Consider the following 19,766-nt stretch of genomic DNA (forward strand, 5'->3'; position numbering starts at 1 on the left):
AGATTGAATATGCATGTTTGCCCGGTAGGCTTCTCCCATGGTATCATAAAACCATGGATCAATTTTGAGTAATCTGCCTTGCAAAGGAGAACTCTGTGCTGAATACTTAATCTGCATCCTTTTACCTCGGTCCTACTAAATTCTGGCTTAATATTAACAAAAATGTTGTAATGTAGTACTTCAGTATTTGTTTCAAATTCTGACTCCATCCATTTTGGCCCCTATGGGTGTTAAAAGTAGGTTTTTTCATCCTTACAAAATTGTTATCAATTTCTCACTGGTCATTCAGATGTGGTTGCTAGTTAGGGAGACTGTGAGAAAATTTCTACTGTAGGAAGTGGTCTATATCTATAGCCCCGTTACACAAACACTGCAACTCTGAACTTATGTGGACGTTACACGGTGGAGCTGATGTAAGAACACAAATGTCCGAATCAGTTGAACTGGACATTAAACAGACATTACCCTGCCAGCTTAGTCTAAACTCTGATTGAGCCCATGTGGGAGAACTCACAGCCAGGAAGTGGGCATGTTGATGACGTTTCTATCATGCAGCTGGTGCAAAACTGGAAGAAAACAGCCATCTGGTGGTAATGAAGGACACGAAGACACCAGTGGAAAAAAATCCTTGTCATAGCTGAAGAGACTATGGGATTTGGGGACTTCTGGTAAGGGCTGCCCGACATTAGGGACTCGCCTGTTTAAAACCAAATTACGAACAGCCTACATGAACACCGTGTAATCCACGTCATATCCTGCCTCCAGCACGCTCTACTCAGGTGCCACCCCTGACCTAAACCACACATACTCCAGATCTCCTGTTGTGTGGCACTTGTGTGAAAGGGCAACTTTCGACAGTACCCCACATGATTCGTTGGACATTGTCCAGAGTTCATATGAGAAAAGCATCCTATGCTTCCATATCTAGAGGTGTCACTGTGCAGGAGTGGCAGTGGTCATGTCATTGAAGATAGATGTGCAAGTGTAAATTGCATTGTGCTCCAAATCCCATTCTCCTATGAGCCTATTGATCAAAACAAGACAGAAGTAGCCAGAGGTTATCACATACAGTAGTGTGAAGACGAGGACTGCACAGGTCATTGAAGTATCAGTGTATTACCATGAAGCATGCTGTGGTTGAATGTAGTTTAATAACAGGCCTGTCACTAGCATGAGTCAACTTGTATGTTATGGTGGGCATGCTAGAAAGTTGCATTGATTGTCCAGAAGCCCTGCATTCAACCTCAAAGGGAGAGTGCTTCTATGAGAGCAGTACCTAAGGCTCAAGTGGGTGTTAAGGGCAATTTGACAAGTAGGAAATTAGAGCAATGTGTTTCAACAGGCAGCAAGAGCAGTTTTGTTCAATTTCCCATTATGCTAATGGCACTAAAAAAGATGGTATGTTCATGCATGGATGTCTAATGGGCGCGATATCCCCCAGTGCTTTCTTGTAGGAAACCAAAGAACAGCCATACTGAGATATGATGTGCCTTTCTGATCACCAGCTTCTTAATGAAAAAGCAATTAAAAGGATATGTTTGCGCTCCTTGGACAGAATCCCATCTAATTAGAGATCATTTTCATCGGTTACTTCCAAATTTGAGACTCAGTGAGGTTAAAGAGAATAAGATGACAACTTATGGACAACAATGCTCCTTGTTGTTTCTAAGTGAAAACTAATCAACCAATGTTGTAGCCAAGACAAGCATTTAGCATTCATGTGTGTCCGCAGTTGTAAACACAGGCTTATAGCTGTAAGAAAAAAACTGTGGAAACAGGCAATTTTGCAGATGTAAAGAAATGATGGTATCTTGCTGACCTCGTTTTCTCAACGCCCTCTCCCCAGTCCATGTACATCTTTATACATTTGAGCCGTATGTACTGTATGTAGAATGACAGCTTCAGCTTATTTCACTGTGTATGGTCACATATTGCTTTTAACTAAATGATGCAGTACTTAGGAAACAGGCACCGGTTAGGCTGTCCTTCCTTGTCTGAGCTGTCTGGTCACAGAAATCCAACATTAGATATTATTGACAGGACTTTTTACTTTATGTCATAATGTAACTGGGACCCGAACATGCATCTCTAACAAGCTGCAACAGCCAGTAACTGTAGGAATTATATCCATATTGAATGATTCTACATACACCCATTGTTTAAATCCAGTGCCAACATTCAGTGCCAATGCAGGACGTAGTGTACTCTTTATGTTGTGAATACACATGAATTTGAATAGGCTCACTGAATCCACAAGAGACTTAGCTTTCCAATCATACCCCATTTATGCAGTTCCTAGATTGTTTAGACATGCAGATATATTAAAATACACCATTTTTAGAATAGGTAAAAATAACACATTTATACTGCATGACAAAATACATAGCTTTTGCCCCAAACTGAATGAGATTAGCACAACACAGGCATGTCTATAAAGGGTAGACTCATGGATACCCACAGAACCCCTTTTTATTCACATATCTTGAGGTGGGAGGTCAAGGGACCCCTTTGAAAATAGCCATGCCAGTTTTTCTCTCGCCAAAATTTTGAAGAAGAAGAAGAAGAAGAATTCCTTTATTAGTCCCGCAACGGGGAAATTCAATTTTTTCACTCTATTATTGTTATTCATGTTACACATACTCAGGCCCGGAATACACACACATGCACAGACAGGACCTATATACATGCAATTAATGGAGAGATGTTAGAGCGAGGGGGCTGCCAGTGACCAGCGCCCCGAGCAGTTGGGGGTTCGGTGCCTTGCTCAACAGCACCACAGCAGTGCCCAGGAGATGAACTGGCACCTCTCCAGCCACCAGTCTGGCCTAACTTTGGAGCATTTTTTGCTTCTTTCCCATGTAGGAACTAGTGTTTCCTTTATGTTGTGAGGCTGGGGAAAAAAACAAAACGTTGTTTTTGTCTGGTGCTAGGGTTGGGTTGAATACATGTATAATTTGTCTTGGCCCACCTTGATGAGGTCTCTTTACCTAATGATTTTGGTTCAGCACCTATTATAAACAATGTTTGTCATGATTGTGGACAAAATTGAATTTTCAAAACTGAGCCTTTTTCTGTGAGGAAAAATTGGAAAACAACGCATCCATGGCCATGCATCCATGTTTGCAGAAAATGACTAACGATTGGTCATGTGTACAGGTACTTTGATTAAAATGAATGCCTGACAAATGTTTTTCATAAAGCCAGGTGGAGTGAAACGCCAATCAAATGCAGAGTAGCTCTTTAGATGAGTTGCTCGTACAGTGGCTTCCCATGGTCGATCTGCAGCACAGCCCTGACAGGTTTGTCATAAGAGAGCTTCCCTTTCATAGGTGTATACTTCACTCGTTTGAGTTTAGGTGAGCACGGGGTGATAAACAACTGCCATACAAACTCCATCCTGAATAGAAGTACTGAATCTTTTAGTGTGTGCGTGTGCGTGTGCGTGTGCGTGTGTGTGTGTGTGTGTGTGTGTGTGATTCATTTGCAGGTATATATCTGCAAAGGATGCCAAAAATAAATGTTTGACTGTCTATTTACACTTCTCCTCAGAGAGACGAAAATATATGCAGTAGTTTGGCTTGCATAATGAAATTCTAAAGACTCAATGTCTAAATGCATCTGTTTGAATTCTACATTTATATAACAACCTCTGTGTTTTCCTACTTGGAAGTCTGTCTATACACACACTTAAATTTCAGCTTTGATTCAGCTTTGCTGTGAAAGCCAAATAAAGCCACTTACTAACTAGAGTGACAGCCAAAACTTGCTCTGAAAGGAAAGAAAGGGTTGTTACGTATTCTCGACAGCAGTCTGGCACAGATTCTCAAATGAAAGGGGCATAGGGGAAAGCAAAAAGGTCAGCCTCATTAAATGTCAGCAAAGAGCATCTTAATAATTGAATCACTCAGACAAAGAACCACATAATTTAGCTTTGAAGGGTTCTAAAGGAGCCACTTGCACTTACACTGGTAGTTTTATAGTCACTATAAACTGCAGATAATAATTCTTCAATTAACTGTTGTGCACTATATTTATTTAGAAATAGCCTAGTGTCACTTCTGTTTGTGATTGTTGTTATTACACATGCACACACACACATACACATACACACATTTACACAAATGTCATATAATGGACCTCTCTCATCAGCTGGCTGTTTCAAAATACATTCATTAAGTTATTGTGACAACCTGTCAAAGAAATTCACACTCAAGACCAAGCAGGGTGTTTTATTGTTTTGTGTTGATCTGTAATACAAGCACAACCCAAGACAGACAGTTTGTTATCAATGGCTTTCTGTAAGCGTTTGAGTCTGACCATCAATCAATCTCCTTTGTGCCTGTGTGAGTTTATAACTGGGTGTGTGAGAGAGGGAGAGACAGCAATGAAAGCAATATGAGCAACACTACAGAGTGGGCTTTAGCCAGAAGCAGTGGACTGGAGTCAGGGGACCGGTGAGAGTTGAGCTTTATAATCTGAGAAAGTCTGAAATATGGGCCCAGCTCCTCTGGGAGAATCAACGAAAGGTGCTGGGTGCTTGTGTTATTTTTAGCCATACAGTACTAGTGGTGTGGCTCCAGGGATGTACTCTACTGGATGATTAGCAATGAAATTTGGTATGTTACTGTGATAGCTGTTTGTTTGTTATCATGCTAATTAGATGTGGTCTTGACGCAACCTGAAGGCTTACAAGATGTTGAATTGTTTGGTTCTGGCAGAGTTTTCACTCTGTGGATCGTCTTACAGTATAATTATGCCAACACAGCACTTAACTCTTAGTAATGCCTTGATTGATTTACACAGATGGCTGCATTCATTGTAAGCATTGACAAAACATGGATGAGCAAGGACACTCAAAATTTAGTTGTGTCAGTGAGCAATCTAATGGCAAAATGATCTTTTTTAAGTAAACCCCTTTAAAATATACTGTTGCTAGATATTCTGTGGAGATATACTCACATACTCTGCATATTTAACCAGAATCATAACACAGTGAAGTACTCATAATGATAGCCATTACATAGCTTTATTTCTAAACAATTCCAAACTGTTGCCTACATGTAGTGGAAGATATCTTAGGATCAGCTCAGCTTTACTTTTGACGTGCCAAAAATATCTTCCACATAGTTCTTGATCCTGTAGCCCCTTACGATGCAGTTTATGTGGCTCTAAATACAGCTAAGAGGCCGTAAGATTGGTGGATCAGTGACTGGCTACACTCACTCATGAGAATCAAAAGCAAAGGGTGCAATGAGCTGTGCTACATCAGGGGCAAGGAATAAATCAAATCTTTTATGAACATTTTCTTCTTCTTTGTTTTTTCTTTAAAATTTTGACTGTCTCCCTTTCTCTTCTTACTTTCACTCTGGCCTGTTGGTTATTCCTGTCATAGGCTGCCCGAGCCTCACTGGAACTTGTATCAACTCCTTCCTTTCCCCAGTGTGACATTCATAGCATTACAATTGAGTCATCAATCTGTCAAACCTTACCCCTGCTAAGCCACAAGCTGTGGGAAGCACAGGAGAGGGACAAGTTTACCTCTGGTTCTGTTTTGCTTCTCTGTTGTAAGAGCCTAACAGCTACAATCAGTCTTACATATGATATGAAATAGATAAGTTTTTAGTTGCCAGCTGAGGCAAGCCATTCTTCGTAATTTTTCAGACACATTTCCCCGTCCACCACTGGGTATTCTTTGCTGATGACTGACTTGGTGATAGCTATTGGCTTCTCATTCTGTTGGATTCTCATTATTTTTTCATCACCACCCCCACTGTTACCTCTCATACACACACTCACTCCTCTGCAGTTTCTCAAATCTTCTCTCTTTTCTTTCTCTTTGTATTTGTTCCCCTGTCTCTCCCTCCCTGGGTAACGTCAGACTTAGCTCCTGTAAGGAGGAGATAAAGCCCCCCGGCAGGGCAGGACCACAGCTGTCGCCTTCTGACTTCCTGGACAAGCTCATGGGGAAAACATCAGGATATGATGCCCGCATCAGACCCAACTTCAAAGGTACAGCACATGCCAAGGCCAGACCATCACAGTAGCCTTCAAGAAAACCCCAAAAAACAAAACAAGGAGCAGTGGATCTGTGCTGTGAAATCTAAACAGCTGACCATTCTCATGTGTATTTGCTGTATGCTGTTCTGCTAGATACTCTGATATGATTTTGAGATTTCCAGCCTTCCAGTATAAATATTTCATCAGCTTGTCTACCTTTTTACCCTGTTTGGTTTCACACAGTACTGTTAGTTCAACATCTGATTAACTCTCTATGGTGACGGCCAGCTACTTTTACTTACACACACACAGCAACGCTGTCTCCATTATTATGTTTTGAAGGAAACACGGTTGCTGCCTGTGTATTGTAATGTAATCTAATTGTAATGTTTTTTGCTTCCAGTTAAGGAAGTGCTACATCATAGGGAGGGAGTCCTGCATATTGTTAAGTCTAGGCAATGTTTTCTGATAGTGTGGACCCCCCTTCAACATGACAGCTGTGGCAGCATCCTGATAAAAAAAAAAAAAACAGAAACCAAAAGGGAGAGGTTTATATAGTTTGGTTTCACGATGGCACCCCCTAGTTTTGCAATGCAAAGGCACTTTGCAGTCTAGATAGCTAATTAGCTACTCAGCTGCAGCACACTGAACAATGCATTAACCGTAAGATTAAAGTTTACATTATTCTTGACTGAAAGATGATAAAGTGGGAGTTCAGTTAGACTTTAAAAACAGGATTATTGTGAAGTGTACTGAATATAATTATGTGTATCGTGTGGTCAGATGTGACCGTGTTATGACACAAAGAAGGAGTATGTTTTTGACGCAAATTCATGTTCAATCAGTACCTTAATTGCCTCCTTGAGCTGTATGTCACAGCTGCTGCTGCCGCTGCTGCTGCTCCAGCTGCTGACAGGGTTGATAAGCTGGCAAAATCAATGAGCCACACAACAAAAAACAACTTCCCGTTGTTTGTAGAACACTAGCATGCACCTGTCCCTTTTACCTCTGCAGCTTTGCCTCACATCTCTCCTTTCGTGTCCCTCTGGGGAGGCGCACTTCACATTTTGAAAATCTGTTTTTAGACAAGAAAAGCACTTTGGTTAAGTTTGGAAAAGATCATGGTTTTGGTTAACTGCTGATAAGTACATACATATTCTTCCATACTTCAAGTCACTATTGACATTTTCAATACAAACCCTTTTAGCAGTCTGCCTTTTTTTTAGAGGGGTGAGGGTGGGGAGCAGGGATACCACACAGAAGTGATATACATCATCTGAAAGTTGGAAAAACAATTAATTTGAGATGCAACTCAGCACCGTGTGTAAAGTCCTTGTAATCATAAATATATAATAATCATTGTTTCTGGTTAGGCGCCTATTCAGTTTGCTTTGCCAAAAGTTTAGAGTGTATAAGGGCTTAGAGCATTATGTCTGCACATGATGATGGCCATTCCCATACTTTCAATTTTTGGGTTGACACCATTTGTAACACAGGTTTGCAAAATTTAACCATTTTTGCATGGTTAAGAATTGCATTTTTCTGTGATTGGATAGGGAGCAAAATGCTCTAACCCCAGTGTGCAGAAATATTCAATTACACCATTTTAGACAAGATGAAAATAACACATTTGTACTGCACCAGCAAAACTGCACGCTTATTACCCCAAACTGTCTGGGATTATCATAATACAGGCATTTTTTTGTAAAAGGGGGACTCGTGTGTACTCTCCCAATAAGCTAGCATGTTATGATTGGCAAAAATGGATTCTTCATATTGTTTTCTTTATATGTATATTTTTTATTCATGGTAGCTTTATATCCACTACACACTCTGAAGGACAAAAAGTCAGCCGGCTGGTCAACGGGCCGTCCAAACATTATTTAAACTAAGACCACGGTCTTCTCTGACTTTAACCAAGTGCTTTGATCAAAGCCATGAGCGTAAGCCAAGCTGTAGGTGCTGATGACAGGATGTTGTATGGAAGATACTTGTAGAGAAAAACTAATAAAATATTTTGACAGTGAAAATTTGTCAAAAGGCCTCATCATGATAAAAACGCAATTCTCATTAAATGAAAGCAGTCATTTGCATTTAAAAATTTTAAGTCGTAGGCTCTTTTAACACTACTGGAGTAAAAAAAAAAAAGTAAAAGAAAAAGAAAAAGTCGTAACATATAAACGTAATTCAAAAGTCAGTATTGCACACTGAGGGTTTTCTCAGAACCCAAATTTGAACAATCCCAATGTTTTTTTGGCTATGATTACACCTGTAGAAAGTCTTTAAGAGCAGGCTCTTCAACAGCAGAACTGGAGCATACACAGCAACATTTTTTAGCCATTATAACTGTATTGGATGAAAATGAATGAAGGAACTGCTGTATATCTTGAAAAGCCATAAGGAGATCTACAATATAATAGGTATGCTTGTTATGTGGTGTGATCTCATGAGGGGAAAATATGTGTCAATTCTGTCTGTTTTCTTTCTTTCCTCAGGCCCAGCTGTGAATGTCACCTGTAATATTTTCATCAACAGCTTTGGGTCCATCACAGAAACCACAATGGTAAGAAGACCAGGGAGATTGATAATGTTAGAGACAAATGTGTATAGTGGCATTATTATGTTTAAAAATCTAATGGTGGTTTATTTGTTTTAAAATATGATCATAGATTATGATTTGTATTGCTTTAGTTATATCTCCTGTGATTTATATAGAAATCTTCAAACACTTCATCCTCTTTCTTTCACTTCTTTGCTAATCCACTCTGTGCTGAAGCTGTTCCCTCATTTGTGTGTTTCCTGGAGCATAAAAGTGCAACCTTCAGAGACCAATGGGTCACTGACATGCTGATAATGAACTGTCCACTCCGCAATTAAAATGAAAAATTGAGAAAAAGGATGAAAAGGGATATAGCAGAGAGAACGGGGGATTCAGGCAGGAATGGCTGTCCTCAAGTGTGCATTTACAGTGTTATACTGTAGCTGCTGGGTCAGCACAATACAAAAGTGAACTGTTTAAAAGGTGTCTGAGGGAGGCCCGGAGGGTCAGACCTCCGGTCAGGACAACCCAGAGAATGATAACACTCAATGAATGCGCTGGTGAAGCATGCTTTTATTCTGATAAATGAAGTGAACAAGCAAGAAAAGGGAACAATGTGCAGTGCTCAAAGATGAGTTCTGAATTAATTGCACAGATTAGAATTCTAATTGAATTACTCATGTATGCTGGCTGCAGGCAGGAGGGATTGTGTTCGGTACTTGTCCTTGGCATGGCTTGCATTGCCAACCCTCTGCTCACCAGCAGCACAACATGGCTGCAATGGTTGAACAAACAGTACTCAGTTACTTTTGGAAAATCTGATGAATATGGTAAGGCAGGGGTATTTCAACAAGAGTGATGCCTTAATTATTCTGAACCACTGAGGTTACATTACAAAGATGGATTATCTGTTGTAACTCCAGTGATTGCACCAGTCGTTATCATTGGGAGATTTTTTATTTTATTTACAGGATTATTTTTAAAGTAGACCATTACGGTCTGAGAAAATGCCATTTTTCTACTAACAATAAACAATTTGACTGCCTCAAATCCTCCCAGAATATCTTATTGTAAACAGCAAACCACAAATTTGATGCTGCCCAAAAACAAATCAATGAGGAAATAAAGCACAATGGACATATTTACATAATAGTGTATGTATTTACCATGCAGATTATATCATCGCATATGAAACAAAGAAGAAATACATTTTTGTAGATTTAGACGTTAAAGTGATATTCCATCGAAGTAAGGTAAGTGTTCAAAGTTTCATCATAGTTTCATCTGAGTACAACATCGTCTTAAAATCATTATCAGTTAGATCGGACTCCAGTAGCAGCCAGTAACAGAACGTTCCCGGAAACTTCTAAATCCCTGCCGCAGAATGATCCACTTCTAAGCTCACCATCTGTACTACAACCTGCACCGATGATATATTTTCCATTAACTACCCTGAGTTCTTCCACAGGACTATAGGCTCAATGTATTTCTACGGCAAAAATGGAACGACCCTCGCCTGGCGTACAGTGAATACCCCGACGACTCCCTTGATCTTGATCCGTCCATGTTGGACTCTATCTGGAAACCTGATCTATTCTTTGCAAACGAGAAAGGAGCCAATTTCCACGAGGTCACCACAGATAACAAGCTGCTACGGATTTTCCAAGATGGCAGCGTTCTGTACAGTATCAGGTAACCACAGATAATAATCCTAAAACTTAAAGATTGGAGCCGCTGAGTTCTGGCATGGCCAGGTGGAGATCATAAGAGGTTTAATCGAGATGTAGCTGCTGTCTGGTGTGTAAAATCCTATCCATGTCATTCATTCAAAGGCTTTGATATCTAATGGTTTTTGTCTTACTCTAAGAGGCTACTGGTGAATCAGTATTATTACACAAAATGAACATTTTCGTATATTTATAAAATACTTCTTTACCTTGAAAATGAGCAGTATTTTTAATTGGGATTTTGGAGTCTATTTTGGGAACATCTCTCCATGTAAGTGAAGAAAATTAGTGCAACTTAGTTTGGTCCATGCAGGCAGATGGCAAACAAAGCACACTCATACATTACCTCTTGACCACAATTGCAGCTGATTAAATTGAATTGTCAATCACAAATTCCCAACTGCACCTTTCCGCCCACTTAGGTGCACCACAGGTCACGGAAATGTCAAGTGTGCCAAATCTGTTTGTTAAATGACATTCTACACTGGATAGGAAATTTAGCTTATTAAACCATGAGTGTAGAGAGCCACTTTACATAAATACACCATGAATTTGTGCATAAAACTCGACCCAAATGCAGGAAATAAGGGGGAGGCCCCCAGACCTCCACTTAATGTGTCCCCCTGCCCCAATATTGGAAGGAACTCTGTGCCCTTATATTAAACTTTAACATTGGAGGACATGGCGTCTTTGTAATACCCACATTTTACAACTTTAAACTGATTGATCTTGGAAATCTAACCAAGCCTACATGTGGACTGAAGGTGGGCAAACATAATTTTGCAAGTAAGTCTTGGAAGCCCTCTTTTGGGTGCTTTCATGTAAAATATGTTGTTTATAAAAGATTATGTTAAGAGGATATTTATACATTTTAACAGGATTGAATTTTATTTCTACTACTTTCTCTACATTTAGATATGCTTAATAACTATGTTTTGTAATTATGGATCAAACATCTTTTTGTGTGATACCATTAATCCAGTGTTAGGAAAATCGATCACTTGAGTGTTTGTAGTTTGTTCTTTAGCTGGTGAAAAAGATATTGTGTCATCATAACACCGTAGCAAATGGGTGCCCGTGAGTATACGGCTGGCGGCTCTTGTCTCGCCTCTAGGCGATGCATTACAGCAGGTAATTACACAGTTTTCCTCCAGACAGATTCCCAAATAGCTCTCTCTCTCTCTCTCTCTCTCTCTCTCTCTCTCTCTCTCTCTCTCTTCTGAGGATTTTGTAAAGGCTTAATGCATCAACATCACAACAAATAAAAGCACGGATGCCTACAATTACTTTACCATTACTGTGGTGTGACAAGCAATTGGATGGTAGAGTAACTCAATAGGTTTTTCCAATCTACTTTTTAAAAAAACAGAAAAATCAGTTTAGTTTTTTCACTTGGCCAATGTTATTGAATCAAACAAATGAGCTACTCCCTACTCCTGTTTCATATCCTACTTTGCAAAACGAAGCAGCTTTCCCAGATTCATTCATCTGCTCTTGTAATAGGTTAGTCCTCATCTCTCCTTGTGCTTTGTTGTATTTTCCTTGAGCCCTTTTGTGCATTTTGACTTCCCCTCTTGCTCCTCTGCTTTCTTCCAATCTGTTTTTTCTATCTCAGGCTTACTCTTGTCCTGTCCTGCCCCATGGACTTGAAGAATTTCCCAATGGACATTCAGACCTGTACAATGCAGCTTGAAAGCTGTGAGTCTTCTTCTTTCTTCCTCTTGTCTCATTTACCTCCTTCCATCACCCCCTTCTTCCTGATTTCCACCTTTTGCCTGCTTGTAAAGTGCCCAATCTTTCTTTATTCCAAGACATAGGCAACTGTATCATAACTTTAAATTTGTGTCATTATCGGGGACATATTCACATACGTTCTTCAAAAACAAAAATACAAGAGCAGAAGTGTAAGGAATGGACTAAGCGTTTGTTTGTCTGCTCTAATGTAAGCCACAAAGACTAGCAGCATGATGAGCTATATAGTTAACTAATGGATATTTCATGGTACATTATTTTGTGGAGTTCAGTTCTACATTAAGAAAAAGCCCTGTTCACCACCATGTGGATGCCAGTCATGGATGCTACTAGATCAGAGACGTCTAAACATCTCTCACCAAACACATTGGTTAGTTGTCGTGCTAAAACGCTCTACAAATCAGCTTTAACAAATTAAGTCACCCAGAGTCAGTGTTTTCAACCAATGTATGAAGCTAACATTAGCTCATTAAGCTATCCCCAGCTGACTGTTTAGACAAAATCAACACTTGCTGACTATAAATGAAAAGCATGGTTTTATCTGCCATTTCTGAGATCAAGGACCCATTTTTTGGGGGGGAATTACTAAATAAAACGTTTTTCATTGTAAAAAGCTTGATATGTATAGCAACAGTAAGGGATGTTGTGCGGCTTAGCTAACAGAGTCACTTGTTTACCATTCTGTACTTATTCGCATCTGCTGTACATTTATTAAAACTGGAGTCTTCAAGAAATGTACAAAAAGGCACTTGAAGCCTTTAAAAAGGCTATTAAATTGATATAATGTGGGAGAAGAATATTATTATCGCCTTTCAGTCTTACCTTGCCTTTAGCAGAGATAGCATCTGCCCTCAATTTCCAAGATATAAATAATGAAACTTTAATTTTGTGTCTCTTATTATATGTGACCCACCTCCTATGCCCAGAGGTGACCTTATTTCCCGTTTTAGGGACAACAGCATTGTATGTGTTGCAAAAAGGAGGAAACAGAAGGAGTCCTCATAGCTTGAAGCCACTGCACCTTTACAGAAGTAGCTCTAACAAATAAATATGTGGAGTTGAATGCTGCTATCTCTACCTACGTCCTTATCTGATTCAATAAGAATGAGAGGAATTGGTTTGTATAGAGCTAGTTATTCCCTCTTTGTAGAGAAGGCAGCATGATTTATTTCTGCAAATTAACTCAGGGACAAACAGATAAAAAATATCTAATACATTGCAGAATAAAAACAAAAATATAAAGATATTTTACCCTGTGGAAGTGTAAGGGAGATGACTCAAGCAAACAGATGTGTGCTTAACGCAGCAGTGTGTGTGTATGTGTTTGGGTAAGTGTATCACATCGCACCGCCATTAGGGGAGACGTAATCATTCCTGATTAAAGGCCTGGTGAGGATACTTGGCCTTGTGTTGACAAGTGCTAGTACACCACCCAAGGGTGTGATCACCTTGGCTAGTGCTCGATGTTAAGAGGACATTATAGGTTTTACTGCCACTCTTGGAGCTGCAGAAACACGAGATAGCAGGAAGCGGGTGATGAAAAAAGAAAAACGAGAGTTATCTTTGGGGTTTGACTGAGCCAAGGCCTTTTCTGGCCTTTCATTCCACGGGCTTCTATAGATGTATAGATAGAACCAACAATACAATTTTGCCTTATACTGACACGTCAGAGCTCCAGTTATTCAGCTTGGACCACGTCTCTTTACCTTGAGACATTGGTGTCCAGTAACCTCAAATCCACTTTGTAACTTATACCATCAGTCAGTGAAAAGCAAGACTCTAGTCTTAAGCATAACCGTGGCTGCACTAAGATCGTGACTTTTAACATGAAAAAACAAGACAGAATGTTAGTCATTAATCTACATGCTGAGATGTTCCAGACATTCTGCTTTATGAATTTAATTTTTATTGCTCCTTAAATATTATGGCAGTTATGTTTTGATGCCTCATAGCTGTAGCTGGCAGAAGAAAGAGAAACCATTTCATTATCTTAGGAAAGCGTTGGTATTCACCTTGCTGCAGGATGTGTGAATGACAGTGAATTCTCCTCATGAACAAGATAAGCGTGTTTTAGTTGTGTTGTTTTTCCAGGCGTGTGGGCGTGATTGAGTATAACATCTTGAATAATTGATGCCTTTGTTACTCCGGCCCTACAGGTTCCCAGTGGAGATCAGTCTTATTCAGATGTGCGAGAAATTCTGTGTTGTTCTTGTATGTGACATGCATTTTTAATATACTTATAATGAGGTAGTTATGATAAGGAGTGTAACCCTCTGAAAAGGGAAATCATGTGTGGAAGCAAAAATACTGACTTTTTGAGTGGATTGCAAAAATTAATATGCCATTATGTTACAGTTTAGAAATGACTGTTATTACACTTATCAGTTCAGTAGTACATACAGCATTTCCCACTGTCATAGGCAGATATGCTCCTCATGTCCCCCCTTTATTCTGTAACCTTCAAGCAACCACAACAACATGACTGGAGCATTGGTGGGTGACCTTTACTGTGACAAACACGATGGCAGAGAGGAGCTGGTAGTTGGACAGATGGGCAAAAGCTTCATTATTTCACCACAACCTTCCAAGTTTCATACTCCCTCTCTGGGTCTCATTAGCCAAGGTTTGAGGTTTCTCATGCACAGATGTTATACTATATTTACAAGATCCCAGCTAGAGTTGTGTAGGACAGAAAATAGGTTAAGGAGGAGGTGGAAAGGGAGGAGAATCACAAGAATAAGAATATTTAACAGCTAGTGCAGAGATTATATTCCTGATCATTACAGCAACAAGAAATGTTATATTCTGTGACTGATGCATTTCTCCTTCATAGTTAGTAACCAATATACAGCCTTGTTTTGATGTTTACTTGTGGAATCATTGATGAAATATTATTAGTATAATGTTGAAATGATTGAGTGAAGTTGCAAGTAATGTGATGTTTTATTAAGATTACATATGTCTAAGATATTGTATATTAGGGAGTGTCTAGGGGAAATAATGAACTATAGAGCATCGTATACCCGTCTTTGGCAAATCGGTGTAATTTTTCAAAATGCATTCCATGGTGATATAATGGGATGTATTATCTTTCTAAAGTAATTTGTGATGTTGGTTTGAGATGTATGGAAAGAAGAATAGTAGGGGAATTAATAGTCTATTCAATATAATCTAAGCTACAAGTGAAAAAGACGATATTTCTTATTATTTCTCCCTTATCTAAAAATCATCTCTTTGTTTTCACTGTTCTCTTTTTGCAGTCGGTTACACCATGAATGACTTGATCTTTGAGTGGCTGGATGACAACCCTGTTCAGGTGGCTGATGATCTCACCCTCCCCCAGTTTGTGCTAAAAGAGGAGAAGGACTTGGGTTACTGCACTAAGCATTACAACACAGGTACATAATGAATTTTATATTCTGTGTCGAAAAAACCAGGGACCCCGAGGTGAAAAGCCAAATTGTATTTCAATGCTTCAGCTTATTTCTTCTCCAGGGACATGTAATAAGAGTTAGGTATGCAATAGAGATTCATCAACTACAACAACTTCAAGAATGCTGCAAACTGTTGGTTCTTGGTGCGATTGAACCTTTGAACTGTATGGTAAACTGTATGGTAAACTGTATGGTAAATTAACAGTTGTATGTATGGTAAATTAACAGTTGCTTTAACGAAAAATGATCTTTATCATGTCTACCTTCTATGGTCTCTGGTCCCAAAACAATAAAAACAATGATGTCAAGACAGTTGAATGTACTATTTTATACATCTGCAGGTAAATTCACCTGCATTGAGGTGAAGTTCCACCTGGAACGTCAAATGGGCTACTACTTGATCCAGATGTACATCCCTTCCCTCCTCATCGTCATCCTCTCATGGGTGTCTTTCTGGATAAACATGGACGCTGCACCAGCCAGAGTGGGTCTGGGCATCACCACGGTGCTGACAATGACCACGCAGAGCTCTGGTTCAAGGGCCTCTCTGCCCAAGGTGGGTCTGGAGACTGGTAACCAGTTAACTAATGTAAGAATGTGGACCGAAATAACCTTTTGGGCCACAGACTTAAAATTTGGGTCAGAAAAACCCAAAAACATAACCGTAATCATTACATAATGCTGTCAGCTCAACATAAAAGTCAGTAACTATATGAAGAGCAATCTAGTAAAGAGATTGAAACTTGTAGACCCATTTGGCATGTTGCTCCAGCATATTCCCCAGAAAGTGATACATGATTTAGAAAGAATATTACCTTTTGTACCCGATATATCCTGACAAGGCTGACCCAAATAACCTACGAAACAAGAGACAGATACTGAGGACTACAAAAGGTCTACTGGTTGTTGTGTTTAATGAAGTTGGGTAAAAGAGGCATTTGAAGGGAGCCCTGGACAAAGATGACCTTTTGGAGCATACAGTATAAAGCATAGAAATTTGTGGTCTTTAGTCATGAAATGCTGACTTTGCATGAGGCAGTCTCTGATTTTGAAAGGCTAGAGTTTAGCGGGGGAGCAGTCAAACAAGGGTCAGGCGGGGTGAGGACACTGGCATGTGAAAGAAATGCAGGGTCAGGCACACGGATCCCAGCGGAGAAGGTAAGAGAGCGAAAGAGAGACTGTATTATACCATCATGACGATAAATATCTTTTTTTGATTGGCTAAAAATGGGTTTTAAAATATCTTGACAAGAGATGACCAGCAAACCGATGTTCTAAATCAGTGCAAAGGTCTATTAGATTGCTGGTAACCATAGCAACAGCACTTGGGCCTGGTGCTACATTACCAGTAAACTCTCACTGATGGTTGTAGAGTTTAAATGCTTGATGTGCTTTTTTTTCAATGGGGGGGCTGCACTGAGCAGCTCCCTTTGAGCCATTTGGAGCTAAATGCCTTGCTCAATGAAACTAAAGTAGTGGCAATGAGGCACGGGGGGTGCTGCTCTTTAACTTACCCCACCCAGAGTTAACCAGTGTTCCCAAATTACATGGCTTTAAACCCTGTTAAATAAAGAGATGTATACGCACAGGTTCTGGCTGTAGTGTGGGTGTCATGTTGCTTCTTAGATCATTTCATTTGAAGGGTTTTTAGATGCCTAAATAGGTAGTCAAAGTATTATTTGATTGAAAAATCTTCAAACAAGTTAGACAATCCGCAAGTATAGCAACAGTTTCAATCCGTCTCCCATTGAAGTCAACTTGTTTCCTCAATTTGCGAGTAATAAGTGTCCATATCTTGAAACAAAAGAGAAGGCAGGTTGCAGGTTTTAAGATCATAATATATAAAAGTTACAGGCAAAAATGACTTCGCAAGAAGTAGATTTTTTGCAATGAACTTGTGATTTCATGAAAATCAGAAAAGGCACTGGTTTTCATGAAATCTATACTTAGATTTTTGGTTGCCAGGCTACCATCTTGTTCACATGCGTTTTTCCAGTGACTATTTCCCAAAATAAAGTAAATGCCTGACAAGAAAAATAAAGTTTTTGTCGGACAACCATGGAAGAAAGTATTAAATAATAAGATTAATTATAATGAATAGTATTTCGACCGAAGCAAAAAATGTTAAGATTATTAGAATACCTAGTCAGTAGGTGTTAAGTGCGATGTTAACACAGTGAAAAAAGACTCAGATGTGTGACAGCTGGAGTATGAGTGTGTGCAGTGAAAGTGTCATTAACACATGGCTGATGTGTTTCCAGAGTTTTCTACCGATTTTGCTGTTTTTTTTCACCCACTTTTTTATATGTGACAGTCAGCAAACTGCTGCTCAATTGAGTGAAGTTTCCACACAATGCATGCTCAGTGGGCGTTGCTGATTTGCTGTGACATGTATTCTCGAACCGGCCGGGGCTCCCCTCAAGTATCGAGTCGTGACCTGTCTCATGGCTATGTGTCAACTGCCCACATCCTACTGACTCATTACAACTCTAGACCAGCCCAAAGATATGTGTCATTACATGCCAGAGCTAAGGAATGGGTGGGTTGTGTACAACCCACGGATTTAGCGAGGATTTATTATTGGTTGGCCTCATTGATTAGCTGTTGATGACTGCGACCTTGTCTGTTTCCCAGGTGTCCTATGTGAAGGCCATTGACATTTGGATGGCAGTGTGCCTTCTGTTTGTGTTTGCTGCCCTGCTGGAGTACGCCGCAGTTAACTTTGTCTCAAGGCAACACAAGGAGTTCATCAGGCTGAGAAAAAAGCAGCGGCAGGCAAGAATTGTAAGTGTAAATCACACATACACAGGCTTAAGCATGCTCACATACACACTTAAAACACACATTGTCCCAGATTTTAAAAAGCAAGAACACACATACACACACAAACATTCCAGTCCTTGTCAGCCTCTATAACATTGACTTAAGCCTCTTGTTATTGTAAGATGTTGTATATTCAGGAACTGACAACGTCAACACGCTAGAGCTGGCTGTCATATTACATGAGGCAGATCTGCTCATTTCAGTTCAGCTCGTTTCCACTGTGAGCACTGACCTGTGAAAAGCCTTTGTGATCCTTTCTCTCTGTCACAACATTTGACATAGAGCAACAGTCGACCCTACCAACCCTGTAGCAGGGAGATACCCTATCCCTGCATTAACGCTTTAACACCGATATAGAGTTTCTGTATTCTGACCTTTTGTGGTCAGTGTGAGACACTTTGACTGAATGTTTCACTGTTTTGTTATAAGTAATCCATAACATCCATTTCAAGCACTAATTAACAACCAATATCTTTAGATAGGTCTCTTCAGACACTGGTTTATATTTAAAGTGTTCTTCCGTGCCATATTCTAATAAGGCATGCATTTAAAGGGAGTGTGGTTGTATGAGGTACTTATCCATAGTCAGTAGACGGCAGTCGGCAGGTTTGGAGAAGCAGGCAGGAGTACCGACAAGGAAGCTGAGAAATGTACTGCTGTGGACAGGGGCTGCTGCAAAATGTAATTAAGCCATCAAAAAAATAGATCAAGTATTAGTATACAGTATATATTAGTATATTTAGTATATTTACGATTCTTTTTACCAAAGGGGAACTTAAGGCACTCTATGCTCTATTCAAAGCAACCAGACTCCATTGACAAAAACATTTATTTTACCTTGCAGAACACAGAAGTTGCTGGTTTACTGCCACTGTTGGTTGGTTATTTGTGTGATTCTGTGAATTTTGTGTTTTAAAGTTTTGATTCAGATTTCTTTTTTATTTGATAGCCAAAATGCATTTAGCTGTTGCCCCTGTCCACAGCAGCACATTTCTCAGCCTTGTGCCTGTACTCCTGCTTCTCCTATCTACTGTAGGTAATCCACAGACTATTGATAAGTACCTCATGCAACCCCACTTAAAAAATACAAACTACAACTATCTCTTTAATTCCCTTAAAATTGTAACCTTGAAAAATAAGTATATAACAATTCCATATCATTTTAATTGGCTCCATATCATGAACAGCGATTATCAAGGCAAACTACTGGTAAGTTGACTAAAACAAACGTTTACGGAGAGGTGAGAGAATCGGACACAGAAAGGTTTGTCTCAAGAGAAACAGGCGGGACATCTTGGAAATCCCATTAAACAGCTCACTGACTGGGCAGCTTCCCAGACTCATGGCAAAGGCAGAAGAGTCCAGAGGATTTATCGGGCAGTCTGCCCTCCTGCATCGATACAGGAGAGAGAAAACAATGGTCTGTAGAGGAAAAGCTTTCCCCTGGCCACATGAGCTACACAGTTACTCCCACTGAGGAGTTTCAGGTCGTAA

At 39.8% G+C, this 19,766-nt stretch overlaps 1 protein-coding gene across 2 annotated transcripts in view; it reads left to right on the forward strand.

Moving 5' to 3' along the window:
* The window catches only part of glra4a (glycine receptor, alpha 4a), a 46,108-nt gene that overhangs the window by 21,727 nt on the left and 4,615 nt on the right, over nucleotides 1-19,766 (forward strand). For both annotated transcript variants that reach the window (XM_083915652.1, XM_083915653.1), the window contains exons 2-8: nucleotides 5,879-6,009; nucleotides 8,493-8,560; nucleotides 10,005-10,228; nucleotides 11,879-11,961; nucleotides 15,276-15,413; nucleotides 15,791-16,005; nucleotides 18,084-18,233. In XM_083915652.1, the coding sequence (XP_083771778.1) occupies nucleotides 5,879-6,009; nucleotides 8,493-8,560; nucleotides 10,005-10,228; nucleotides 11,879-11,961; nucleotides 15,276-15,413; nucleotides 15,791-16,005; nucleotides 18,084-18,233 (1,009 nt within the window). The remainder of the gene's footprint in view (nucleotides 1-5,878; nucleotides 6,010-8,492; nucleotides 8,561-10,004; nucleotides 10,229-11,878; nucleotides 11,962-15,275; nucleotides 15,414-15,790; nucleotides 16,006-18,083; nucleotides 18,234-19,766) is intronic.

The sequence above is a fragment of the Echiichthys vipera genome (genome assembly GCF_963691815.1).
Source record: "Echiichthys vipera genome assembly, chromosome: 6".
In the NCBI taxonomy this organism is placed as follows: Eukaryota; Metazoa; Chordata; class Actinopteri; order Perciformes; family Trachinidae; genus Echiichthys; species Echiichthys vipera.